This window comes from Mucor velutinosus, assembly GCF_035048745.1.
Source record: "Mucor velutinosus strain NIH1002 chromosome Unknown tig00001569, whole genome shotgun sequence".
NCBI lineage: Eukaryota > Fungi > Mucoromycota > Mucoromycetes > Mucorales > Mucoraceae > Mucor > Mucor velutinosus.
The window spans coordinates 1,464,439-1,491,084 of record NW_027041921.1 but is presented as its reverse complement, the minus strand read 5'-3'; the positions used below and the strand labels follow the sequence as shown (position 1 = coordinate 1,491,084).

Here is a 26,646-nt window from a genome sequence, read left to right as displayed (position 1 = left end):
TGTTTATTAACAAAAAAAAAAAAGAGGATTTATGTTTTCTTCCTTTTTTTTTTTTTTTTTTTTTTTTTATCTCGCTCTCATTTTCACTTTCCACATTACCCTCAAAAGTTTCATCTTGTTAACATGAGTGCATCTTACAACACCAATCTACCATCTGCAGACGGACTTTCGCCAGTGCACAGCAATAGCAGCAATGGCAACAAAAAGCTACTAGACACATTGCCTACTGTAAGAAAGAGTGTATCTCGACACAACATGAGCAATGGCACCAACAACAATAACAACCTTCACATCAATCACTCTCCGACATCGACATCCAGAGCCTTCCACAAGAATGCTTCAGATCAACAACTGCTACAGAAACAACTGACAGTAGAGACTGCTGTGTTTCCAGAGCATCAATCAAACTTGTTTCATAATACATCCAACGATGGTCATTCCTTGACCAAGAAATCCAGCAGTACACCAGTCATTGCACCCAATGCCACGACAACCGTAAATAAATACACTGCCAAACAAATAATAAATATTCTAATTCTTGTATTTTTGCTATAGGGCGATGCACGCAGCGTTGTATCCGGCAGCGAATCGACTAGATCTATTTCAAATAACAACAAGCGCAAAAAGAAGGCCAACATTGCATCGAGTTTTGTGAACCCTACCGACATTTTTGCTCAGAATCTGAGTGATGCTGTGATGGATGCTGATGGTGCGGTAAACCAAGATCAGGCTGATTGGATGGCATAACTGTCAAATGCTGATACTTTTGCTATATAGATTCGGATGATTTAGAGTCTTATGTGTACCGCGATAAGCCAAATCCTTCATATACCGTACCGCCCTGGACCTACAACAACAGCACCAACGACCATATGCTAGATCATTCGTATTATGATCGACATTATTCATCGACAGGCACAGAAAGCAACACGGACGGATGTGATTACAATTATACAAAGGAAAAGTTCTTTTCATCTAGAAGACCGGTGCTTCGATCCACTGTATCAGAGATACGGCCCACATCCTCATCCTCCCTGAGCAACAAGAATAGCAAAAAGCTGAGGCCCTCTTACAAGTACCAGACATCCAGTTACTATTACGGCGTTGCGCCTACTAGCGACGATGAGTTTACACCGCTTGTTAGATTGAGACCAGCGCGCAGAAGGAAAGGGTCGAGCAACCATGGTAGCCATTCTGGATCCAGGTAAGAAAGATGGAAGCTTATCGCGATAATGCAAAACATGGTGGATCTAACAGTGCTATAGTAACAACAGCTGCTGCAGAGCATGCTTCACTCTACTGTTTGTGCTATTAGGCTGTGCTTTCTCACTGTGTTTTGTGTGGCTATTGGTTGCTATCTATGCTAGCCCTTTGACGGATGTAGAGGTTGTTGGTATTAGTAATGTATTAGGGACGCAAAAGGAACTGATATTCAACCTACAAGTGCGAGCAAGGTTTGTGTTTGGCACCGACAGTCGACAACCTCCTTGAAATTAACAATGCTCAAATAGAAATAGCAATTGGTGGACCATTCGTATGACAAACACTGCCTTCAGCGTATTTGCATCTAGCCATTATGTGCCCACCACTCTCATGTCACTTGACAATAATACACATCATAATGACACTGTATCAGCATCATACAGTGATAGCAATATAACTTCTTTTGGTACGTGTATATCTGATAACTTTACAGCATACATTACTCACATCATGATTGTACAGGAGCAGATCCAGCAGAGTTTCTAGGAACAATCTATCACCTTGAAGATCCACTCATCTATCAATCAGGAAGTCTGTTCAATCCAGTGCTCAGTACAGCCACAAGCCAAATTCAGATAAGAAACCCGGGCTCTACCAAAGACGATAACAGTGGCAATGAGAGATGGTCCTTGTTGATCCGCTATCCTTACGAATTGACCGTCAGAGGTGTGCTCAAGTACCAGATCCTGCCTTATTTACCAACACTCACACAACTGCACTCTGTTCGTGTATGCAAGATTTCTCGCATTGATCCTGCTACAGGCAAGATTTCAGATGATGTTACTATACCCAAAAAGTCGATATGCGATGATCCTTCCCCGGTTGAAGGCTCTAAAATCAACCATTTTTCATAGACTCAACCATTTTATACCCTTTTTTTTTATCATTATTCTCATATAAACACAATCAAGCCCAAACATCTTCTTGGTATCTATTTTGCTTTTTGAGATCAGCAACGAAACGGATGGCGTCTGCCTCGGTCATGCTGCCATGTTCGATAACTACATCGATAATACAACGATATACATCACGCGCCATCTTGTTGGCGTCACCACAAACATACAAATGGGCTCCATGACTAGATAGTAGATCCCAAACCTCTTGACCATGGATCTTGATTTGATGCTGCACATACATTTTAGAGGCAGTCTCCCTAGAAAAGGCAGTGATGATCTTGGAACTATTGCCTAGTGTTTTGAACAATGATGGCCATTCATCCTTGTACAGATAGTCTTGATGGTTACGACAGCCGAAAAACAAGATGGTGGTACCCACTTGGGCATTGTTTGATTGCTTCAGGAAGGCACGCTCACGCACAAATCCTCGGAAAGGTGCTACACCAGTTCCAGGGCCGACCATGATGATGGGAATAGAAATGTTTCGAGGCATCTTAAAATTATTTGCTTCCCGGATGTAGATAGGCAACTTGTTTTCAGTTGGTGCAGCGTACCGAATGGGTAAGATAGACTCAATATGCTCGCTGTGCTCATACACACTCCAAAGGTAGTTGGTGTTGATGCCGTATACGGTGCGTTTGCTGGATTTTATGGGCTGATACTGAAGGGTGACACAGGTTACGGAGGCTGAGGACGCATTTTCCGTGTTGGAGGATGAGATGGAATAAAAACGAGGTTGAAGTCTTGCAAAAATGTCAATTAAAAGAGCAAATGGAACACTACTAAAGGTCTCGCCTTCTTTGCAAACTAGATCCAACACCTCCACTAATGTCAAACGTGCATCAACAACAGTTGTTTTGTATCGAATCAAATCACCAGCGAGTTCAGCAAGCAGTGTTTTGGAAGCAGCAGATGAAGCAAAGACATTGATTAGTTTCAAATCTTGACGGCTGGGAACTTTAGAGATATCAAGATGGCGGCGAAGAGCTGTTTGGTATGTAGTTGGCGTAGGGAATGCTGATTTTCCGATTGTATTTTCTGCTGTGGGTATAATGTGGATGACGGTGTCGAGTTTATCGGCAATACCAAACATGCTAGCTGTTCTCTGGACCATTTCCTCGGTATGGATTGGAAACATGGCTATGTGATCACCAGCTTGATAAGTGAGATTAGATCCACTTAGGTCGATATCAATATGCATGCAATGTCGCTCGTTGGAATCGTTATTGTCTAGTAAGCTGCGAATCTGGACAGGAGCAAGGTATGGGTTGGACGAGCTGTATGAAGCCTTATCACATGGAGAGCTTTGCTCACCAAGACATACGCAATCTGCCTTCAATTTCTCAATCTCTGTTACTGTGTATGTTGTCAAGATGGAGGCAACATCATCCTTATTATGATCTGCATCTACTGTCAAGCTCAGAGCTTTCTCCAATTGTGGCCACAGAACATGATTAGACCATTGCATGAAATCTTCTTCCATAGAGCTATTGTCATCTCCCTGGCCTCTTTCACCAAGCCGTTGTGCACCCAACTGATTCATCCTTCTATCCAGCGTCTTGGATGCTCCATTGAACACCGGATAAGAGCTGTTTCCCAATCCAAATATGCAGTAACGAAGATGAGAGAAAGGCAGATCATTTTTGGCAGTGTATCTATCCAGAAGACTGTAAAAAGAAGCAGCATTGTCTGTGGGCTCTCCTTCACCATAAGAGGCAACAACAAAAACGGCAATTCCAGGGACTGTGTCGAGATATTTCATGTCATACTGATCGAGACAAGCAACCATGGCATCCAGATGATACTTTCTCTTGTAGTCTTTTGCAATCCTGTGAGCATAGCCTTCAGCCGTACCAGTTTGAGAGCCGTAAAAGATGACGAGCTGCTGATTCTGAAAGTCAAGTTAAATAATCATGTCGCAATGTTGAGTTTTACATTCTATAAACATACGTTTGATTTCATAATGGATGAAATGGTGTTCAGTGTCTGCTGCTTGATAGCATTCTTCTTTTTCTGCTGCTTTTTGTTTTCGTCGTCAACAGTGTACAGTCTTCTTAGCATTAGAATGGCGGTGCCCAAAGAAAACAAACATTTCACGAAAAACGTCAGCATTCGATATGGTGCTAATGCGAGAATAAAGCCTGATCTTTTGCGTTTGTTTCTTCTTACGGAGGTCGATGAAGAAGAAGCCATTTTGTGTCGTAGAAGGAGAACAAGAGTTGAAAGAAAAGTATTTTATTTTATGGCCTCATTTTGTAACTGCACTTTCAAATGTCAAACCTTAGACTTTGAGGTGTCACTGAGATGCAAATGAGAGAGCTTAACTATTGTTTGGCAATATAAATGTTAAACAGATTGATCTATTTAGATCACGTATGCATATTATGTATGTGTTTTCTGTATCATGATATGAAGGCTATATTAGATTTTAGTTATTCTTAAAGCCATAGAGACTGACCATTTTAATGAGCAACAATATTCCTTTATTCAGCTGGTTTTACAAAAGACATATTATGTAGCATAATAGCGTGATTAACGTACGTTCTCATCTTTCTTCAGATGTTTCTTGCGCGTGCTATGTCAGCATTGATTAACGGATACTCTGAATACGAGAAACATGCCTTCAACTTGTCTTCAAAAGCAAGTCTTTGTTCAGATTTATTGAGTTTTCCTATCCATATAGCGCAGCCCTCGCCTGTAAACCAATTAGCATCCTTCGTGTAGTGAAGGTGAAGACATTCAACCATTCCATGCTGATTCAAAACTTCCAGCAAGACATCTCGATGCTTCAAGGGGTCTCCTAGTTGTTCAACATCACTTATATGGAGTTGGTAGGCTTCGCCATTTCCTTTGTTTAAAGTCTTGCTGAATTTGATAGCTTGGCTTTTTATTTCGAAAGGTCTTGACAATGCTTGGGTGAGCAATGCCTTTGAGTCAAAAGCAATCTCTAAATATCGCTTTGTTTCACAATACTGCAACCTATCTCTTCTAGCGACAACGGATCTTGAGCGCTCAGTGATAGCAACACCTTCTGGAAATTGATTTTTCAGTAAAGATAGCAAGCTTGAGGGCCCACTAGAGTCAAGTTTGAGGCTATCAAACTGGGAAGTCTCCATAATAAGTGAATAAGGTTTGCTGCTTGAATAGAGCTCTGGTGCAGGGCAGCTATCTTTTATTTCCAAGTATTTTGCCTTGATGTCTGCGTGTTTGATGTTTATGCCTCCCATGCAAAAGTGTTTGAAAGAAATGGGGGATAATAATTTCATCATCAAGTGATATTCATACATCTTCCTTGCAAAGCCTCTCTGTTTGACAGGGACCTTGGTTTCAAATCAGCTTGATGTAGCAGTTATTCATCACAATGGAGGATGTTAATAGCAAAGAATGAGATCCATGAAATCAAAAAACATGCCATAAACAATCTATATTACTTTTCAAATTGAATTAACATTTATAATAATTTAAAAGCTACGTATAGAGATTGTGGATGTCTGACAGCTGCTCATACCAGATGCTGCACACTTGCCGTGGGTAGAAATGTAGTTTTACAATAGACTACTTACGAATGAATATGATTTTTGATTTAAAGTGGTAATCAATGCAAGAGCACTGGCCATAAGGGTCGATTTGAGTAACCTTGATGGGCTTGGGTGAGCTATCGTCATAGCATGATTTAATGTAACCTTGATGGTTTAAAGTGTGATGTTTGTTATTGAAGTATGGAACCCTTTATCTGAGATATTGTGTAACTATGGCAGCGGGGCATAGTTGTCATATTTGAATATGCCTGTTATTGATTTGATTTTATTTGGATAAAGATAACATCTCTTGTTACGACCATCATGGGTGTGATTGAATACACTGTGATCAGGAGTGATTCATTCACACGATGTGCGATATAAGCGTGCATCTTTACTTTAGTATGTTTAAATGGTTTTTTGATGTATATTTGAGCGCTTTTATTAATAGATCCAAATAGCATGAATTTGAATGAGTGCTATTTGATGAACTTCGGTTTTCAATTAAGTTGCATTTGGGTGGCTATTTCATTACATATTGTATAATATATTTGCCTCTCAGATATGATCTATATCCAAAACAGAACAACGTGTGTAAACTTTATTAATTCTTCTAATTTCACGGCTAGATATGGCATCTCTGTGTGGACAACCATTAAAAAGTGTCCTGTTAACCTGATAAACATCTTGTTCAATTTGCGCAGGTTGTTAGATTGAGATTTGCATAATATCATTATTGACGTTCAAGTTATGCAATTACTGTAATCGCGCATTTCAAAAAGAAAGATCCGAGCCTTAGAATTAGAATAAAAGTGTCGATTGCCTAGGCGTTGAGCTCCGTACAATGCAGAACATCAGAGACATCAGACAGAATGTTAGTCTATTTACTTCTCTGGCAACACAACCTACTACGACTGAATTTTAGGTCGAATTTTGTTCAAATCTAGCCATTTTCAAGCACAAATAACTCATGCCACAGAGCGTTCTCGGCGCTTGGAATAGCGCCAAAAGGCTCTTCTTTGTTGTATTCACACACCTAACTGTTCCTGAATCACAATATCGTAGATTGAATTCAGTAATAAACTATGCACATATGGAGCATATGTAAATAAACTGTATCAACATGTAAACGATAACCATGATATTCACATAATCTAAGTTTCAGTAAGCTATTCTCTATATGTCAAAAGATAGCAGATAAGGAATGTAAGTAATTAACGTTGCCAAGAGCAACTAAAGATATTTAGACTGATCATCTATATCTGAAATAATTACCATTTAGCATAAGTGAGGATTGACACTAAAACTTAGCATGAGAACACCATTCTAGACGGGTGTGTAAGCAATCCATAAATCATACATATAAATAGCAGTAGACATTCACTCTTCCCTCTCCTCTTCATCTGATTTTACTAAAATAAACTTATATCCATTCTCACGTACTTCCAGATTTACAACATTCTTTGATACGCTTTACTTACTGATGCTTTATCTCAAAATTTTTTAGGTCATTGCAAATTCATGAAAATCCTCATTTCTACATGTGTACTAGCAAAGGAAAATTCTTGAAAATCAAACGATCGTGTTTTTCATCCCAAAAATGAAGACTTTTCCTATGATACATATTAGATCAAATTGATCCTAAAGATAAAATGCAACATTGGAAACTCTTTCTATGAAATTTGTATATGCTAAATTTTGACATAGTCACAGAAAACCTGTTTTCATATTTTTGCAAATTGCTTATTATTTTTGGTCTGAGAGCTAAATGGAACCAGCACCATTCGATGCGGCTCCTTTAACCCCGTAGAAATGTATTAGAAAGTTGGGCGTCACAACGAGAGTTTACATAGTCAAATTTAGCAAAAACCTTTAAAGGATGTCAGATCAAGTCAAATTTGAACACGAAAATACCCACTGTACTGCACAATTTCGAATTTGAGTGCCGCAGGGACAGCTGCTGTGGCAGAAGGCTGTGGCCTAATCTACTGGTTGTGACGTCGGATAGAGCGCCCTCTCATTTTTCCATTCCCCCATTTTTTTTTACCTTTTTTGCAAAACGCGTTTAGTATCGAACCATGGTGGTTTTGGAAACCGCTTGATTGATAATAACACTTTAGCCTCTGATAACGCTGTATTGTACTGTTAGTAGTACTTGATACTGCTTCTTTGAAATGAAATATAGTAGGTACCATTCGATAACGAGCACTGGAAGGCATAGAATTAACACTAATTGAATTTGTTTATTAGTAGGTTTTGATAACTTTTTTGCCTGTTTGACGTGGGTGCTGCTTCCATTACTTCTTTGCTATCTCTGCTGTCTGCTTCTTTGGTTTATTATGTCTGGTAGTTGCTTCTTTGGTCTCTATCTCTGACGGTTGCTTCTTTAGCCGTTGTCTGGTCTCTGGTGACGCTCGTTCATTCTTTGGTTTTTCTATGGTGTTGGTGTTCTTGCTACTGGTGCTGCTCGTGTTGTTGCTACTGGTGTTGTTGCTACTTACTGGTGTTGTCGCTACTGGTGTTTCTTCTGGTGTTGTTACTGCTTGTGTCGTTGCTACTGGTGTTGCTTAATGGTGTTGCTGCTGCTAGTCTTCTGGTCTTTGTTGGTCTGCTATCTCTGTTGTATGCTTGTCCTTTGGTCTATCTCTGTTGATTGCCTATTCTCCGGTCTACCTCTTGTGGTTATGGTAAGTGGTAAGTATCTTTTTTCTTCTGGCCGCGATAATATAAATCTTCTTTGAACGTTTGTATTATTGCTTGCTTTATCGTGATAATGCATTCGTAATGTTTGCTTTGTTGCGCTTTTTTTTTCTTTCTTTTGTTGGCTGTAATATGATCAGTTCAACGGATGCTTGCAATGTTGTTGCTTCTTATGTATGAACTACAAGCATGATATGCTGCTATATATCTGTATTGCCGTTGTAATACTACTTTTTATATGGCCGTGGATTGTTGTTTGTGTTGCCTCCGTCGCTTCACATGAAACAACATTAGTCATTATGTTGCATTGCACACTTATACTACTATTGCTCATGCAACTGTGTGTGTTTGTGTTCCTTTGCATCAGACTATTATCATGCACGTTGCTCATATATGCATTTTTGTTGCAACAACAGCGAGCTGTTCTCAACATTATTTGATGTTGTATTTCTTATGCTTTTTTTGATTCACTTTTTCGTGTGAGTGCTCCTTTTTTTTTACCTACATACTACTATACTACTACAGTACTCTAGTATGTTCTTTTCTTGATTTCCTTTCTTCTATCATGTTTCTTTGAAGCATACCTTTTTTACGTTGTAGTGGATGTGCCTATCGCTGAAGCTCAACAAGGCTTTATCCGAGACTCGGAGGTGGATAGGCTGCCTCCAATTGGTTATCGCTACTTACTTTAGTAATGATTGAGAGTCTCAACGCCAGAATCTAAAAGCTAGGTGGTGTAAGTAAGGCATGCTCTAGCACTCGGGGGAAATTTGATGATAGTAACGACTATATTGCTATATATATCGGAGCTTAAAATTTTGCCTCACATCAAAACAGGGGGAAACCCTCGCAAAATTTTTTTTAGGTCAGCGGAGTTTTCAAGCAATTTGATTGGCTGAGAGGTTGAAGTAACGAAGGGTTACAACTAGTTGATTTTCTCTTGATCTGCCCATTTAACATTATTTTATCTTTTGTATTAATAAAACCTTAATCAAATGGAAACGATTTAAATCATTATTCGTTCAAGTATAATGTAAGTTGCAATCATTGAATTCATCATCCATTAAATAATTTTATGTGAGCGATGTTTTTTTAAATGTCTTTTGAGGGGAAATTCTATAATACGCATTACAGTAGTACACTGGGTACAACGTCATCCTAGTGTAATGAAATAGCCACCCAAACGCAACTGGATTGAAAACCGAAATTCATTAAATAACACTCATTCAGATTCATGCTATTTGGATCTATTAATAAAAGCGCTCAAATATACATCAAAAAACCATTTAAACATGTGGAATACATCCACTATGATCTGCATTCCGACAGTTCATCCAGTTACCAGATCTAGATATAAACTGTATGTACACTGGATTAGATGTACGATATCGATTTATACTACAGTGCGCGAAAAAAACGTTCCAGTGTTTTGCCAAATTGCACTTATAGCCAGTTTTCTCTGCAAATATCAAAGCTACTGAGGTTTGCTTAGTTTCATAAATAGCCTAAGTAGTTGGCTATCAGATGATATATTATGCACTTTATTCACGTAATTAGAAAAAGAATGGTAGCCTCATGAAAAGTGAAAAGTCGAATTTATTAAATCTTATAAAAAAGCTCAATATTTAGTTGGACCATGTTGTGCCAGAAGGGCTACAACTGTCTATAAAGATTAAGGTATTCTTGATGGGTAGATATGTCTGTGTTGTGCAACAACATGGACAAGCTATGATAAGTGAAGTGCATCTCAGCTATCTAAATACTGAGGTTCACCAGATGTGATAAGCGTTGTACAAGATAAATTGCTACTTTGGCATTCAGAACTTAGTATAAATAGAATAACTCTTGTCTTCATCAATAAATCTTTAGTTTTTGTGTCTGATCTTATTCAAATAAGTCTTTTCTTGTTTTTATAATATTGAACATTTTTTATAAGCTACAAATAATAATCCTTTTATTCTTTGTGCTTAACAATCATCATTCAAAATATTAGAAATTGTATCTCCGTTGAGCTTTCGTATGTGTACGCCACACATGTATGCATTTCAGCAAGCATTTTAAAGATCGGAGCGTACGAAAAGGGCCATATTAACTTGATGGTGGTTTTAAGTTGTCAATAGATACTTGACATGATGAAAAACCTTGCTTTGTTCAAGAATAATAACTTTCCCAATTTAAAGTATTTATATTCCCCCCGCTTAAAGATAGCATCTCCAATGTCCATTATCTCATGAAGCCGGAGTTTTCGATACTGCTTCCCCACCCTAAAAAGTTCTTTCGATTTTCAGTTTTTTCGAAAATAATTTTACTCCTCTTCTTCACATATGGCTAGGCGATGCTCCCGTCTTTATATATAAGCTTTTGGTCCGGTCGATAAGGGGTTGGCCGCTATTATGGAGATTGGTGGTTCGACCCATGGCAGTTTCGATTTTTCGCATTTTTTGAGATAATGTGAGACGTTAATGACCATTGTGCTAGAGCGTGCTCGTATTACCTGTGCTGTACAGAAATTAACTTTTTACCACTTTTGTAAATGGCCTGAAAATTGCTAAATATATATTTTGCGCAACAGAAAATAGGAAATAAAGATCTGGTAACAGCTTATTTGAATGATATATGAGGAATTGTATCTGACCATATGTGCAAGAAGGATTGGGAACTGCTGGTTATAACATGTGCGAAAATTAGAAGCATGATAGAAAATGAAATTAAAGAAGATGTTTGAAGAGGACATATTCGCTACTTGGAGCCTTGAGCAATGATCCGCAGACCTGAACACGTCGTGTTCTGTAACATTACCAAACTTAAACTCAGGAATTTATGAAATATGATCTTCATAGTCACCCACATTCTGTCGGATAGAAACCGTACCAAAGCCCTTGATAGCTCTTTGTCCCTCTCTCATCTCAAGAAACAGCACCTTTCCGAATTTCTTCAATGCAGTTTGTAACACATCGATGTGTATGCCTTGCTCTAGAAGCGTCGAAGACAGACTGATCTTATGCACTGTATCTGTGTGGACAATATCTTTGCATGCCAGAGCCTTGGTTTGCATTGAGCCATTGTGTCTATACGGTACGCCATTGATTGGAAATGCTTATTCAATAATCTCCATTGGGTAAATCGCCATCTACGATACCTTGGTTGAGATTATACTTAGCTAACACCCCATATTTCCGGAAATGAAAATTAGATTACTGCTTATCCCAATTCCAAGTCCTTCAATTGAGACAAAAGATTTTTCGTGGTGGATTGTCTTTGTTCAATACAGGATCCAACTCTGCCTCCTTCCATAGATTCATTGCAGCTGGGCTTCTCAATGACTAGAGTATAACCTATTATTAATGCCATCTTTCTTGTGGACGTAACTATACCGACATTACCTCATAGCCCCCTGTCTATCAGCCACTGCCCAATCCCTTAAAAGCTGATTCCTTTCGTTTTGTTAACCGCATTCTTGGTTTTCACAATATCTGCCTTGGGCTTCTCTGTGTCGCTCTGGATGATTTGCATGACTTAGGCGGATGCGTTCGTTGGATTTCTCTCTGTTTGAAAGCTTCAAAGAAATCTTGAATACCTAACTCGCTGTAAGGGTAGGGCCATTCGCACCGCCAATATTACTGTTTACAATACAATATTATTTTGAGTACAAAAGCAATAAACATCTGAAATTGATCCTGTTGTTTACCTTTCCGATAAACTGGCTTCTACTGGTGAGATCAAAATGAGTAAGAAGCGAGGAAAAATAGCGTTGTAAATGCGGTTTTATACATAATTTATGGTATATCGAAGAGATCACTAAATTAAACAGTGCGCATAGTATTTTGTTAAGAATCAGGAGCATTTACCGCTCTTGAAACCCCGGACGGCGCATAGCAGCGACCCCTCTTCTTGAAAAGATATTTTCATCAATGGAGGCATCAGAGAGAAGAGTTCCTTCAAATCACCCAGATACCCAATTTATATAAAAAGGTTGAAATTTGAAACGTTAAATATATAATGTTCTTATTGTAAACAAAATTATCATAGCCACAAGGCATGATTTGAAGCAAAGTTTTTTTCTACTGTTACCACTACCGAATATCCAATTTTTTTTACAACAAGGTTGTGTCATATCACACCTCTCCTGCTAAAATCCATGCCATTAACTCCATATAGATCAGCAGTTCAGACTAGAAAAATGCACAGTATGCATAAACATTACTTAGCAGAGTGTGATGGATATTACGGACTAATTTTCATTTGACCATTCAGGAATCATGTACGTGGATGATTACAAAATGAGGTATCCTGTCATATATTGAGTCTTTAAAGTTGGTGCCATGTTTATTTGGTGACCCGTCAGAAAAGAATGATTCAAGTGGTACAACGCCATTTCGGAAGGACCGCCGCACCAGGCTTCTATGAAAATCGTGTGTTTCTGCCTTCGGCGCATAAAATAGACTTGGAAACAATGAAGATCAGAGTATTGCCTAAAGATGTTCAATAAAGGATCCTATAAATATATGTTATTCATATAAAATCATTGCAAATCCAGTTGTCTTCATTCATTGTTTAAGCTAGCCTAGGTATGCTTGCAACATGGGAGTTGGCCGATGGAAGATGCTTGATTTTCTGCGTTTCGCTGCGGTACTTCATTGCATCCTTTGTGTCTTGAACAGGAAATCGGCAAATCTCTTATAAATACCCTTCATTTTTGAAAATATTTCGATCTGGTAAATCACTCTTTTTACTATATCTTCATTTTCGTATTTAGCATGTCAGACACAACAAGTATAGAGCTAACAAGCACAAACACAAAGCTACCGCTCTCTCCGAATACTGCTTCAGATGTTTCTTCTGCTGCTGCCCCTAAATCAAAATCAAAAAACAAGGAAAGCGTCGCCATGTTGAAACTGTTTCGATTTGCTACACCTCTAGAGCGCATCCAAATCATCATTGCAAGCATATGCTCGGCTGGCTCTGGTGCTCTACTACCTGTTTCCATCATCATTTATGGAGCTTTCATATCGAATGTAACCACATCTCTTGACGACTACAATGCATTGCTTAATGCGACATACCCAGTGATTCATACCATGACCTACATGGGAACTGCCATCTTGGTGGCGTCTTATATCTCCAACTGTTTGTGGATCATGACGGGTGAGAGTCAAACTCGTCGTATTCGTACTCTTTATCTCCATGGTGTTCTTCGTCAAGATATGAGCTGGTTTGATACAGCTACCGAGGGGTCATTGAATACAAGATTGGCTTCGGATACACAAATAATTCAAGACGGCATCTCTGAAAAGTTTGGACGCTTCATCATGTCACTGTCTCAATTCATCACAGGCTTCGTTGTAGCTTTTGTTCAAGGTATGTACTTGCTTGGTCAGTATGGCAGTAATGTGTACTCATCGAGCTGATATGTAGGTTGGCGATTGGCTATTGTCATGTTTGCTGCTACTCCATTCATGTTCATTGTTGGCGGATTGATGGGCCATTTTACCACCAAGTATACTTTGGCTTCTCAAGATGCCTATGCTCAAGCAGGCACTGTTGCTGAAAATGCTTTCAATTCCATTCGTACCATCTACTCATTTAACCTAGAGAGAAGATTTCTGAACCGCTACAAGAAAGAACTCGATAATGCTTTCTCCAGTGGTCTAAAGCGCGCCACTGTTTCTGGTCTCGGAATGGCTGCTAGTATGTCTTCCATGCTCTGCATCTATGCTCTGACCCTTTGGTACGGCTCCACACTGGTCATCAAAGATCAATTAACTGGCCCCACTGTCTTTATCGTTCTTCTCAGTATGATTCTTGGGTCTGTTGGCTTGTTTACCTTTCCTATCAACCTCGCTGCCATCTCTGCCGCTCAAGGATCCGCTTACAGAATGTTTGCCATTATTGACCGCGTACCTGATATCGATGTTGATGCTAAGGATGGTATTATACTTGATTCTATTACTGGAAATATTGAGTTCAAGAATATCATGTTCAACTATCCCACTCGTCCTGGTGTCACGATCCTGAACAATTTGTCATTGAAAATTTATGCTGGCATGACGGTAGCTTTTGTCGGTCCAAGCGGTTCTGGTAAATCAACCGCTATCCAACTAATGCAACGATTCTACGATCCTCTGTCTGGCTCTATTTGTCTCGATGGCCATGATATCAAAACACTGAATGTCAAAAACTTGCGTCAAAATATCGGTATCGTTCAACAAGAGCCTACACTATTCAATTTGAGTATTCGCGAGAATATTTTGATGGGGTGCGACGAGAAGATCTCTGATGAGGACCTTGTGTCTGCCTGTCAAGAGGCCAACTGCCACACATTTGTTTCACAGCTACCCGATGGCTACAACACGCTGGTTGGCGAACACGGTGGTATGTTGTCTGGTGGTCAAAAGCAGAGAATTGCTATTGCTCGTGCTATTGTGAGAAATCCTTCTATCTTGCTATTAGATGAGGTACGTTAATCGTCATATAGACCCACATTCTTAACAGTTGCTAATATGCATACTATCCTTAGGCTACGTCTGCGTTAGATACTCAATCAGAGCGTCTTGTCCAATCTGCCCTGGATAAAGCCTCTTCTAGCCGAACAACAATCGTCGTTGCACACCGTTTATCCACCATCAAGAATGCTGATCTCATCGTTGTCTTGAATCATGGCTGTATTGTTGAGCAAGGCAAGCACGATGAATTGCTTGAGAAGCATGGTGTTTATGCTGATCTCGTCAGCAAGCAAATGATCACTGATATAACGGATGACAGTGTCAAGTCGGAAGATGCAGAAGTCCTTCTTCAACAAGAGAAACTGGACGTGCAAAAGCAAGCTAAAGTGATAAAGAATGAAGTAGCTCTCAATCTCTCGCAAACGGATACTTTCGCCTTCCAAGACCACAAGAAGATTCTCGAAATTGAAGGCAATTCCCCTGTTGATGTTGCTCACACCACTGCTGCCTATGACCTTAAGCTCAAGACTCTCCAGGAGGAGAAAGAAAAGCTCAAGAAACAAAAGGCACCCTTCAAGAAAGTTTTCATGCAAATGCGTCCCGAATGGAAATATCTAGCCATAGGTGTTCTCAGTGCTGCTATTGCTGGTGCAGTCTATCCCATTTATGCGTTTTTGCTTTCCAGAGTTGTCACTATTCTCAGTTTACCAGGCGTTGATATCAGTCCTGGACCCATGCAAGGCGCTAATTTGTATGCTTTCTGTTTCTTTATGCTGGCTGTTGCTTCTTTTGTTGGCTACGGTGGTCAAAACTTTTCCTTTGAGCTTGCTGGTGAATTCTACACAAGACGCTTACGAGGCGAATTGTTTGCTGCTTTTTTGCGTCAAGAGGTTGGTTATTACGATCAGAGCGAAAATACAGCTGGTGCCCTTACCACTCGCTTGGCCCTGGATACACGCAACGTGAATGAAATGATTACCAAATCTTGGGGTGATGCCACTCAACTGATTGCTACGGTCGTCGTAGGCTTGGTAATTGCTTTTGTTCATAGCTGGGCTCTTACCTTAATTCTTTTGCTCATGGCACCTTTCATCATCGTTGCTACTGCCTATGAAACCAGTGTTCATCGTGGATTTGAAGATAAAACGCAGAAGGCCAACTCGCTCTCAGGTGAAGTGGGCGGTGAAGCAATTCGTGAGGTCCGTACCATTGCTTCTTTAAACAAGCAACTCTACTTTGAAGATCGCTTCTTTCAAACAACCGAGCATCCCCATAAGCTAGCTCAACGCAAGGCTTACTTGTCCTCCATTGGTTTCGCTTTAAATCGTGGTATTGGTCTGTACACAAATGCTGTAAGTTTTTATGCTGGCATGCGCTTGATCGTCAATGGCACCATCTCGTTCCCCCAAATGTTCACCACCATGACAGTGATGATCAGTACTTCTGAGAACATTGGCAACAGTTCCGTGTTTGCTAGCACCCTTGCAAAGGCTAAATACTCGGCACTGGCTACTTTTGAAGTTCTGGAACGTCAGCCAAAGATTGACCCTCAACTGGAAGGCATTGAGCCTGCTCATGACACTGTTGATGGAGATATCAGCTTTACAAATGTTCAATTTGCGTATCCTGCTCGTCCTGATGTTGATGTTTTCAAGGGTCAATTCAATCTTTATGGTAAATCTGGTCAAACAATAGCGATTGTAGGTCCCTCTGGCTGTGGTAAATCGACCACTATTGGCATGCTCCAACGTTGGTACGATGCTCAATCTGGTACTGTTGCCCTGGATTCACACAATGTCAAGTCTTACACTCTGAGCAACTTGCGAAGTCATATGGCCATCGTCATTCAGGAGCCAGTTCTCTTTGACATGTCAATCATTGACAACATTCGCTTCGGTGTGGATGATGGCATTGAGGTCACTCAGCAAGAAGTCGAAGATGCCTGTAAAGCTGCTAATATCCATGAATTCATCATTAGTTTACCAGATGGATACAATACCAAAGTCGGAAACAAGGGCTCTCAGCTCTCTGGCGGTCAAAAGCAAAGAGTCTCTATTGCCCGCGCTCTGATTCGTAAACCAAAGGTGCTTTTGTTGGATGAAGCGACTAGTGCTCTTGATAGTGACAGCGAGCGTCTGGTTCAAGAAGCTCTGGATAACATCTTGGAGAAAGGAGGAAGAACTACTATTACTATTGCTCACCGTCTCTCTACAATTCAAAATTCAGACTTGATCTGTGTCGTGAAGGATGGTCGTGTTGTTGAACAAGGCTCCCATCAGTATCTGTTGTCTTTGAATGGCATCTACTCTGAGCTTGTTCATGAGCAGTCGCTCAAGGTAATATAAATTTGTATATAGATACTCATCGGTTAGCTTCATACATATTGGAACATACCATTTACTTGTAATAAAGCAAAAATACTAAAGCACAAAGTCAGTGATGATGCGAATATTTATTAATATAAGCGGGTGTATCTACGCTTCGGCGAAAACCAACCTGCGCAGCTGCAGCTCGTGCTACCAACTGCTCCTACTGATCTTATCAAAATTATGCTACTTTCATTTTAACTCTTATATTATCTGTGGACCTGACTCTTATGCGATGCTCCACATCCGTATACACGCAGATATTTCATATACAGGCAAGTAGCATATAGATATTATCCCTTTTCAGTCCTTAGTGTCCCTGATACAGCAAAACTTGGGTGTATTCGTGCTGTGTTTTCTCGCGTTAAAGGCCATTTTAGATCGTCAAAATAACACCAAATAGTTGCTCTCATCTGGCAGTTACTTTCTGACACCTTTGCTCAACTTTTTGGGGACCTAAAAAACATGACCAAAAATCATGAGATACCCTTCATGGTTTTCATCGAAAATCAAACGATCGCGTTTTTGATCTTGATAATGAAGACTTTTAATATGGTGTATCTTGAATCAAAATGTTTCTATTGATCTAAAGTAATCGCTGAAATTATCTTTGTCGGACTTTGGTATGTAAAATTTCGACTTTTTGGCCAAAAACCTCTTTTCATATTTTCGTAAATTGCTCAATGAGTTTATTCAAAACATCTATCTTACTTGATATCATTGGAAGCGCCTTGAAAAGTACTCCAAGAAAGCTTAAAGGAGCATGGGATGACCATCACATTTTTTAGTCGAATCTGGCAACATTGATCGATCAAGTCGAAAATTCATTAAAATTTGGCCAATCTGGAGTAGACTAAGAGTCTGAGTTGAAACTAATTTTGGCGGCTGGTTGTGCCAACTGAAAAACCCAATGCCCTTTCCATCATGAAGGCAATACAGTAATAGATGAAGTAGTGTATGGAAAGTAGGTGGCAAATTACATAACACTATCTTCAATCATACTATTTTTCTTGTATTATATACTTAATAACGCTAGTCTCTTGACATACTTGCTAGATCAACTTTTTTCTTTAATGAGATTTGAAAAGTATTTAGGGGGGCAAAAATTTTTAATAATGATGTGTGTATTAAAGAATAAGAGTGATATTACAAATAAACGGATATTACTTTTACATTGCACTAGAGCTGCTACTTATAACCTAAGCCCATTCGCCAATCAATGACATGAGACCAGCACCAATGTACATTGAAACGAAACTGCAGACCTTTCTGATCGTGGATGCGTTTTGGAAAGCAGTGCTATGACTGATCTCCATACTCATGAGTGATACGTAGGCATTGTAGAGTAAAATACCAGCTGAAAGAGAGTCGAGAATAGCAGAAGACAACACAGCAGAGTAAGAGTTGGGGTTGAACGAAGAGTGAATTCCAATACCAATAGCAATACCAATAGGAGTCATAATAATGTAGAGTAGACCCATAAGAGCAGGCTTGTACCATTGCTTGTAGCTCAAATCATTCAAACGAGTTCCGAGAGCCATGCCTTCAAAGAACTAGTTGGAAGCTTAATCAATATATTGTATTTTATATCAAGACCAAACACATACCTGATGGAACACAAGGGCAATTAAAAGTGTAGTGAATTCGCTATTTCCAGTTGTAGACAGAGTAATACCAATAAGAATAGAGTGCATCACAATACCAAGCTCCAGAATATATGTGCCAATATGTTTATAGGCATCCTCTTCCTCCAGAAAAGCGCCGCCATGAGAATGGCCATGGCTATCGCCAATATGGTGGTGATCATGAGTATGCAATTCAATTCTCTCTTCATCAGCAATAGTGTTCTGCTTGGAAATTTGAGAGCCATGTACATAATCAGAAGGTATTTTCTCTTGTGCGAAGTTGTTGTAGCGATGCATGTTGCCTAGCTCAGCATCAACTTTGTCTTGCTTTCTCTTGCGAAGTTTGTTCATGTGAGCGACAGATACCACTTCCAGTAATTGAAGAGCAAATGAAGCAAGCATACAGAAGACACCAGCAAAAGCACCATAAGAGAGCCAGCCTTGTGTCAAACAGGGGCTACTAAAGTTATTAAAAGCGTCAGGAAGCATATGGACAAAAGCGGTGGCCAAGATGACACCAGTACCAACTAGAGAAACGAAGATGTTAGATGCTGATATTACATATCGAATGATTACTTACAAAATTTGCCTACGGTCAGAAGCCAATCACGGAAATCACCAGGCTTGTAAGGACTGATACGATGCAAAAGAATAGGAAGGTATGTTCCAACTGCACTAGTTCCCAAGATAATAAAGATGGATCCCACTCTGAGGCCCATGTTATAGTCTTCCAGGGGCAAAAGTGCACAGGCATCTTCTTCTTCACCCGAAGCATTGGTTGCATCAGCTGAAAAACACAATAGATTAGAATGTTTGTTAAAATGTTTGTGTATGAAATGTTCAATTACAACTCACCTTCAGTATTAGACTGAGCATGCACTTGGGACAAGTATAATAACACCAAACAAGGTATTAAAACGTTAATGTATTTCGCCATATTTAGTTGTTTTGTATATAAAAAAATAGAAGGTAAAGAATGATAGGAACGGTAAAGCTTTCTCTTGGTCTATTTATACAAATAATGACTTGAAACCAACATAGAGCATGCAACATGGCACATCTCGTAAAGATCAGATAACCGATAAGGTACATACAATTTTAGTACCTTCAAGGTGACATGCAGCCAATCAATGCCAAAAATTTCTAATATTTAGTCACGAAAAGGTCAAGACATCACCCACAAGGTACACAAAATCACTATTACGCCGAGGCTTTCAGTAGATGAGAAGGTTTCAAACCAGAAATATTTCCATTTCAAGTAATTGAATGTGGTACCATTTGGGTGAGATGACATTTAAAAATATCAAAAATTTCTGTTGCTATGGATATATTACATCACAATCAAGACGTTACTATGGTAATTTAGCTGATGTGAGACACATTAGTTTCTAAGATGTCGACGGCAATAAGAAGGAGAGCTGTTCGATATGCGTTGCATGAAGCTATGATACTCTATGAGCCATAGACAGTAAGCAATAGTAATAATTTTTGAGGTTACAAATCAAACAAAATGTTCCTATCCAGGCAAAATTTTCTATTTGAAATGTGGATTATGATCCCGCAGAAATTTTTGGGTTTAGGTTGATGATCTAGTGCACTAAATGCTGCAATATGCTGATGTGATGAGTAGTAAATCTTTATAATCCCAATTCTACGTACATATCTAGTACCTGTATATTTGATTACTGGATGCAGTCTATAATTTTAGGTATCTCAGCAGTCGCTTGCAAGTGCACTATGTACTATTCATTGGAAAGTGGAATTTTTGTACTCAACGCAGCGTCTATATTAATAAGACAGCTATTTGTACAGTGCCTCCAGTGCCAATTCGCGCTTTTGAAAACTCACTCACGCATTTGAAAATCTCAAATGGCGTATTTCTCAAGACCCAATTCGCGCTTCCCAATAACCCAAATTGCGTTTTTCATTATCTTAATTAGCGTTTATGGTAATCCCAAATGGCGTATTCAATAAGTATGAAGTGGCATCCAAAGCAGCGCCCGTTGTCCTTTCTTTCGTTTTCACTGTTGTGATGAGCTTGAAGTTTTCAAAGAAGATGGGCTTGGAGGCGTTTACAATGAAGATGGAAGTGAAGCAATGGATTGGGATGAAGTAGTTGACAATCCACACAGAACGCAAACACTTACTTCTCTACAACAATGGCGATCACATCAATTAGTTTTGGAACCAGAGGTCCATAATCCAGCAAGAGTAGATGTTGTCATTGGCAGAGCTGAAAACCAACATCGCACGTTCAAGCAAAATCCTACAACGCATATTCCGATGAGCAAAAGGAACTCTTCTTATATCTGCTTAGGTTCAAGTTTTTGAAGGCAAAACCTGCTGCTCAGCGGGCTGGAATCAATCCTAGAACAGCTCAAGGATCGGTAAAGCGAATGAACGAGGAACCAGAGTGGGATATCTACGGCAAGCTTACGAATAAAGTCAATCGTGCTGGATCTCAGTTGCAAGATGAACACAAGCATTTCTTGCTGATGCCCTCGCCGCAGCCTTCGAAGGCTTCAGTTTAAAGGAGTCCCAGGTGGTTACATTCATCAAGAATTAATGCAACTTGACAGTGAAGCGTATCACTCGACATCTCAAGATGAGAAACTCTCCCAAAACGCTTCTCAAAAGGAAAGAGTGGGTCGAAAAATAATCGCAAATAGACATGGGCTACCTGAGCAATTGCGTCTTTGTGGATGAGTCTGCATTTGATATCAATATGAGGCCTTCAGCAGCAAGATCTGCAAAAGGCACACCAGCAATTGTTACAGCACCTTCACCTTGTCCAGTCAGTCATACCATTCTAGGGGCCATCTCTGTTATAGGCGTGGTGAATATTGAGATTAAATAGATTGCCCAATATGAAGCCAAAGAGAATCAAATTCGATGACACTCGCAATAGAAAACAACCGTAGCCTAAGAAGGCGTTGTCAAAGGGTACTGTCACCGGCCAATACATGTTATTCTTGCAGGATATAATGAATTTGATGGACCAGTATCCCGATATGAAGAGTTTCTACATCGTCATGGACAATGCCCCAATACACATTGCTAACATGAGTGGCCGAGACAGGTAATGGAATGAGAGCTACCGCCCTCTTGAATGTGAGCCAGCATTCTGTGAACATGTTTGACAAATGTCTTTGAACGTAGCCTATTTAATAAGTTTTACTGCAATTTTCAGATACATTTCTTGTAAAAAGATCGGTTTTGTTTATTGAATACGCCATTTGGGATTGCCATAGATGCTAATTGAGATGTAAAAAAGCGCGAATTGGGTCTTGTGCTGGGCATATTATGTACCAGCAGGAGTAAGGCTTATGGATTATCTTTAGATAATAAACAATCTGAACTAAGTTGAAACCTAGAGACAGAAATAAGCGTCTGCTGTTTTCCTCTTGCTCTAAATTTAGAGTACACTACATCTTGTAAATTTCATAAAAAAACTATTCTTTAATGAACAAAATTGCTGCCGCAATATAGAGAACATCCTAAATCCGTTCCTTTGAATCATCAGTGCGATAATACATCTTTTTGGATGAATCAATTTTGTAGAAACTCTTGCCAGTAGTCTTGAGAGCTTGAACCGTTTAGCATTTTCATTAGAAACATTTACAGGACTACTGATAGCAAGAGCACCTAAGATGCAACTTGCAAGCAATTGTTATTGGGCTTGAGGGGTAAGCAAATTGGATTTATTAAACTTTAACATGATTGATAAGACAAGATGGATGAGGGAGTGGTATATATTAGAGATGGAATTATATAGAAATTTTTTGATATACTTAGAGGTTACAACAGGCAATGGGCTACAGTTTCGTGTTCGGGCACAGGCACTAGGCCCAAGTTCACCAGTTTCAGCTGTTTGAAGACAGATTGTTGTTTTTGAATATCATCCTATCAAATTGTTAGACAAAGCTGTATAGACACCTGCTTCAAAACTTACCAACATGTATGCGAAGAGTTCAAAAACTCTCATATAATCGAAGCTGTTTTCAATAGTGAGTGGCGCTGAAGCTGAACGGCATTCAACGACTTTCCAAGTTGTTCGACATTTGACAGCGTATTTTATCAGAGTGACCTTGTCCTCAATGATTTGGCAGGAGAAAATGTTCACCTTCTTGATGGTATCAAAAGAGGCGTTTCGGTACTGACTAAACAAATACTTTAAATTGTCATGGCCATTCTTGATATTCTTGAGAGTATCGTTGAGGGAATGAGGGACCATCTTGTCATTGCTAAAACCGCTGCTTTCCATTACTAGGTATGTACTGTCAACTTTCACCAAGGTGCCAACGCCATCAAGTAGTTTCAGATTATCTTTCTTTTCCCTGGAAAAATCATTTGACACAAGCCAGACGAAATCAGCATCCTTTGCTTTTTTTTCACACCTATATGTTGAAAGTTTGAAATGTTGATTATATTTACCAGTGTCATATGCCTTCTACTACTCCAGTTGGCTTACCATGTATAGTTCAATGCACTAAGGCAGTTGCCAAAAGCTTTGAATATTGGGATATATACTTCACAAAAGATGCTGCGTTCGTCGCTTTTTCCATTAAAACTACCTGGTTTCAGTAGATTCAAAGTGAAATCAATCAGGGTGTACTGGACAAATTCAGTAAAAGCACTTGATTCAGCAGGGAGGTCCATAATTGCCTTCTTCATCTTCAGACGATCTTGGATGTCCAGAATCACTGGTAGTTTGTCATAAAGTTCACCAGGCACTTTTTTTAAGAAACTTGTACATTTTTTGTTCCTTCATGCAAACCATAAACTCTTGCTTGGTTTCTTCGGTAGCCTTATCTTGACTTGTCCCAATGCAGATGTCAAAATAGTTCTTCAGAACACCTAAATCGTTTGCTTGAATGATGGGTTTGTGAGGTGAAATAATATTCTGCGCTGGTGCTTGGTACTTGTATATGTTTTTCTCTTTAACAACCTTCAGAGTTGGGAACTAATTTTAATCGTTAGAACTCACGTCCATAATGTAAAATGCGTGAACATACCTCCTCCTCCTCTTCGACGAACGGGTCATCGAGGGTAGCAAACGTCTGGTCATCAGGGGTAGCAAATGTCTAAAGTCAAAACCAGTGTTAAGATATGCCTTTCTCCTTCACTAATGACCAAAAAAGTCTACGCCAAATTAACTTACCTGTAAATCTCCTGATTCTTCAGTCTCATCCTCGTCAAACATTTGATCCAGTTTTTGCTGCATTGTTTGTCTATAAACTCTAGCCTCCACTGTAGTCAAGATGCGACTTGTCTGACGAGCTTCAATCTCTGCTTCTTTCTCCATCTCCTCAATTTGTTGTTCGTTAATCAGCTTCGTGTATTCCTTTCTGAATCTTTGCTTGTTTTGCTCGGTTTCAAATTGTTTGGTGAGAGATAAGCTATAGTCTTTTAATCTTGCATCAGCATCCTTGTGTTCGACTATCTTGCGAAAGGTGCAATTTATCATAGCTATCATCTGGTTTGGTGAGTTCTCCGGGCTGTATGCATTTTGGATGTAAGAGCGCACCAAAGAAGCCTCCTTCTTCTATTCACGTGCTTGCAATTGAGAGATAAAAATGGGAGCCTTTATTTGCTTTGCAAAATCCTCAGTCAGGATAAAGTCGCCTGGAAGACTTTTCAGACAAGCGCGCTTGTTGTTACTTGGTAATGCTTGTGTTGCAGGTTCTTTTTGCTTTTTTTTTATTCGTGGTCATGATGAATGATGGGAAAAAAGTGATAATGAGAGAAGGAACGCGATGATATAGTTCAAACATGCAGGTGACGTCAGCTTATAATCTATCATTTCATTCCCACACAAAAAGTAATAAAATTTCATTGATAGTTGGATATACAATTTGTTTCTAGGATATTATGTACCAACAGGTGTAAGGCTTATGGATAATCTTTAGGTAGTAAACACCCGAGCCAAGTTGAAACCTAGAGATGGAAATAAGCGTCTGTTGCTTGCCTCTTGTTCTAAGCTTAGAGTATACGTACTTTTTGTTAAGGGGATAGCAACCTGAGCAAGTTGCAGTGCATGATAATGCTGGTTATAATCATACATTCAAATCAAGGTAAGCTATGAGCAGCAGCAAACACTGTTTATCATTGCAACTAATGCCTCTTCTCCTGGCGCGTATTTTTCAAATTGTGGAAACGTTGTATTCAATACCAAATGATGCAAGCTTTTGTTAGTCTACAGATTGTATTCATGTCGCTCAACCCGTGCAATTGATAGACATGTTGTATAAGAGTAGCTTAAAGTGTATTTCCGCTAAGCACATTATATACGTATTTTGTGTTATGAAGATGGCAATTCGTGGGATACGGCATCAGCAATGTTCAGGTATTGGGCAACAGGTGTGTGGAAATAACGGCTTTTATTACCATTTGCCAGAGTAATGAAATTGATGGAAGCAATTATATCTGCTATATATCTTCTCGGCGCTTGGTTCGGGAGCTTTGCTTCATTATAAGGCGTTGGCAACAAGATAATCTCTGTGCAATGCTACACATCGCTGCCATTCACTCTACGTTCAAGTAAGTGGACACATTCCTTGCAAATTTATTTATTACAAGCTTCTCACACATATACATAAGTATATACTTGAATGAACATTTGGCGATCTTTAGCTGTTGCAGCTTCCTATCAGCCTTGTGAAAATATCCGCAGTGATCTTGCTATTGCCATCTCGATCTGATTTTCTGGATGAAAGCAACGTACTTGCGCTAGTCACGTCTTCTTTCCCCTGAGATAGCATGCGTGTGATGGAGATGGCGATCTGCGCACAGTAAGTCTTGATTGGTATATGAGCTGTGATAGAGTCTGGTCTCTGCCATGGTTGTGCTTAATAGTTGAAGTCAAGTGTTGCCGTCAATGCCTGGTTCTGCAAAGGCTGGAAAGGTTTTGGTATAGTCATTATACAATAATGTCCTGATCTAGTTGTATTATGCAATTAGCAGAGCTATATAAGTGTGTAACTCTTCTTTCATGCTACAGAAGGCTCCTTATCATATCATATCATAACATATAATAAATGTTCAGTCTCTAGACACTTTTACAGCCCTAATATGAAAACTGAGTTGCCTGGCATCTGTCAAGCCTGGCTCATATATGATTAACCAAAATCACTACATTATAGACAGCAGTTTACTCAAATGATCTCACTTTTCTAATCCTTGATGAATGCTAAATAGGCCCTCAATTAGCATCTATGGCAATCCCAAATGGCGTATTCAATAAACAAAACCGATCTTTTTACAAGAAATGTATCTGAAAATTGCAGTAAAACTTATTAAATAGGCTACGTTCAAAGACATTTGTCAAACATGTTCACAGAATGCTGGCTCACATTCAAGAGGGCGGTAGCTCTCATTCCATTACCTGTCTCGGCCACTCATGTTAGCAATGTGTATTGGGGCATTGTCCATGACGATGTAGAAACTCTTCATATCGGGATACTGGTCCATCAAATTCATTATATCCTGCAAGAATAACATGTATTGGCCGGTGACAGTACCCTTTGACAACGCCTTCTTAGGCTACGGTTGTTTTCTATTGCGAGTGTCATCGAATTTGATTCTCTTTGGCTTCATATTGGGCAATCTATTTAATCTCAATATTCACCACGCCTATAACAGAGATGGCCCCTAGAATGGTATGACTGACTGGACAAGGTGAAGGTGCTGTAACAATTGCTGGTGTGCCTTTTGCAGATCTTGCTGCTGAAGGCCTCATATTGATATCAAATGCAGACTCATCCACAAAGACGCAATTGCTCAGGTAGCCCATGTCTATTTGCGATTATTTTTCGACCCACTCTTTCCTTTTGAGA

At 39.5% G+C, this 26,646-nt stretch overlaps 7 protein-coding genes across 7 annotated transcripts; 3 read left to right on the top strand and 4 right to left on the bottom strand.

Annotated features, from left to right (window-relative positions):
* Positions 1 to 123: 123 nt before the first annotated feature.
* ATC70_012671 (uncharacterized protein) lies at positions 124 to 2,117 on the top strand (the record flags this gene model as incomplete). Its single annotated transcript, XM_064831842.1, has 6 exons — positions 124 to 495; positions 556 to 709; positions 778 to 1,204; positions 1,266 to 1,454; positions 1,512 to 1,669; positions 1,726 to 2,117. The coding sequence occupies 6 exons, from the start codon at positions 124 to 126 to the stop codon at positions 2,115 to 2,117; spliced, it is 1,692 nt and encodes a 563-aa protein (XP_064678122.1).
* A 52-nt stretch (positions 2,118 to 2,169) lies between these two features.
* Positions 2,170 to 4,352, bottom strand: GGA2_2 (ARF-binding protein; the record flags this gene model as incomplete). Its single annotated transcript, XM_064831841.1, has 2 exons — positions 2,170 to 4,050; positions 4,110 to 4,352. 2 exons carry the CDS (start codon positions 4,350 to 4,352, stop codon positions 2,170 to 2,172), a joined length of 2,124 nt encoding a protein of 707 aa, XP_064678121.1.
* Positions 4,353 to 4,714: 362 nt separating this feature from the next.
* HRR25_2 (serine/threonine protein kinase) lies at positions 4,715 to 5,386 on the bottom strand (the record flags this gene model as incomplete). Its single annotated transcript, XM_064831840.1, has 1 exon — positions 4,715 to 5,386. One exon carries the CDS (start codon positions 5,384 to 5,386, stop codon positions 4,715 to 4,717), a length of 672 nt encoding a protein of 223 aa, XP_064678120.1.
* Positions 5,387 to 13,134: 7,748 nt separating this feature from the next.
* EXO1_8 (Rad2 nuclease) lies at positions 13,135 to 17,165 on the top strand (the record flags this gene model as incomplete). Its single annotated transcript, XM_064831839.1, has 3 exons — positions 13,135 to 13,735; positions 13,793 to 14,832; positions 14,895 to 17,165. 3 exons carry the CDS (start codon positions 13,135 to 13,137, stop codon positions 17,163 to 17,165), a joined length of 3,912 nt encoding a protein of 1,303 aa, XP_064678119.1.
* Positions 17,166 to 18,385: 1,220 nt separating this feature from the next.
* On the bottom strand, positions 18,386 to 19,748 carry vip1_3 (Protein vip1; the record flags this gene model as incomplete). The annotated part of the gene is made up of 4 exons (XM_064831838.1): positions 18,386 to 18,739; positions 18,794 to 19,338; positions 19,392 to 19,598; positions 19,667 to 19,748. 4 exons carry the CDS (start codon positions 19,746 to 19,748, stop codon positions 18,386 to 18,388), a joined length of 1,188 nt encoding a protein of 395 aa, XP_064678118.1.
* Positions 19,749 to 20,970: 1,222 nt separating this feature from the next.
* Positions 20,971 to 21,342, top strand: FAA2_6 (medium-chain fatty acid-CoA ligase faa2; the record flags this gene model as incomplete). Its single annotated transcript, XM_064831837.1, has 2 exons — positions 20,971 to 21,004; positions 21,071 to 21,342. The coding sequence occupies 2 exons, from the start codon at positions 20,971 to 20,973 to the stop codon at positions 21,340 to 21,342; spliced, it is 306 nt and encodes a 101-aa protein (XP_064678117.1).
* A 1,267-nt stretch (positions 21,343 to 22,609) lies between these two features.
* ATC70_012665 (uncharacterized protein) lies at positions 22,610 to 24,287 on the bottom strand (the record flags this gene model as incomplete). The annotated part of the gene is made up of 6 exons (XM_064831836.1): positions 22,610 to 22,714; positions 22,764 to 23,208; positions 23,283 to 23,485; positions 23,589 to 23,774; positions 23,827 to 23,895; positions 23,973 to 24,287. 6 exons carry the CDS (start codon positions 24,285 to 24,287, stop codon positions 22,610 to 22,612), a joined length of 1,323 nt encoding a protein of 440 aa, XP_064678116.1.
* Between the last annotated feature and the right edge of the window lie 2,359 nt (positions 24,288 to 26,646).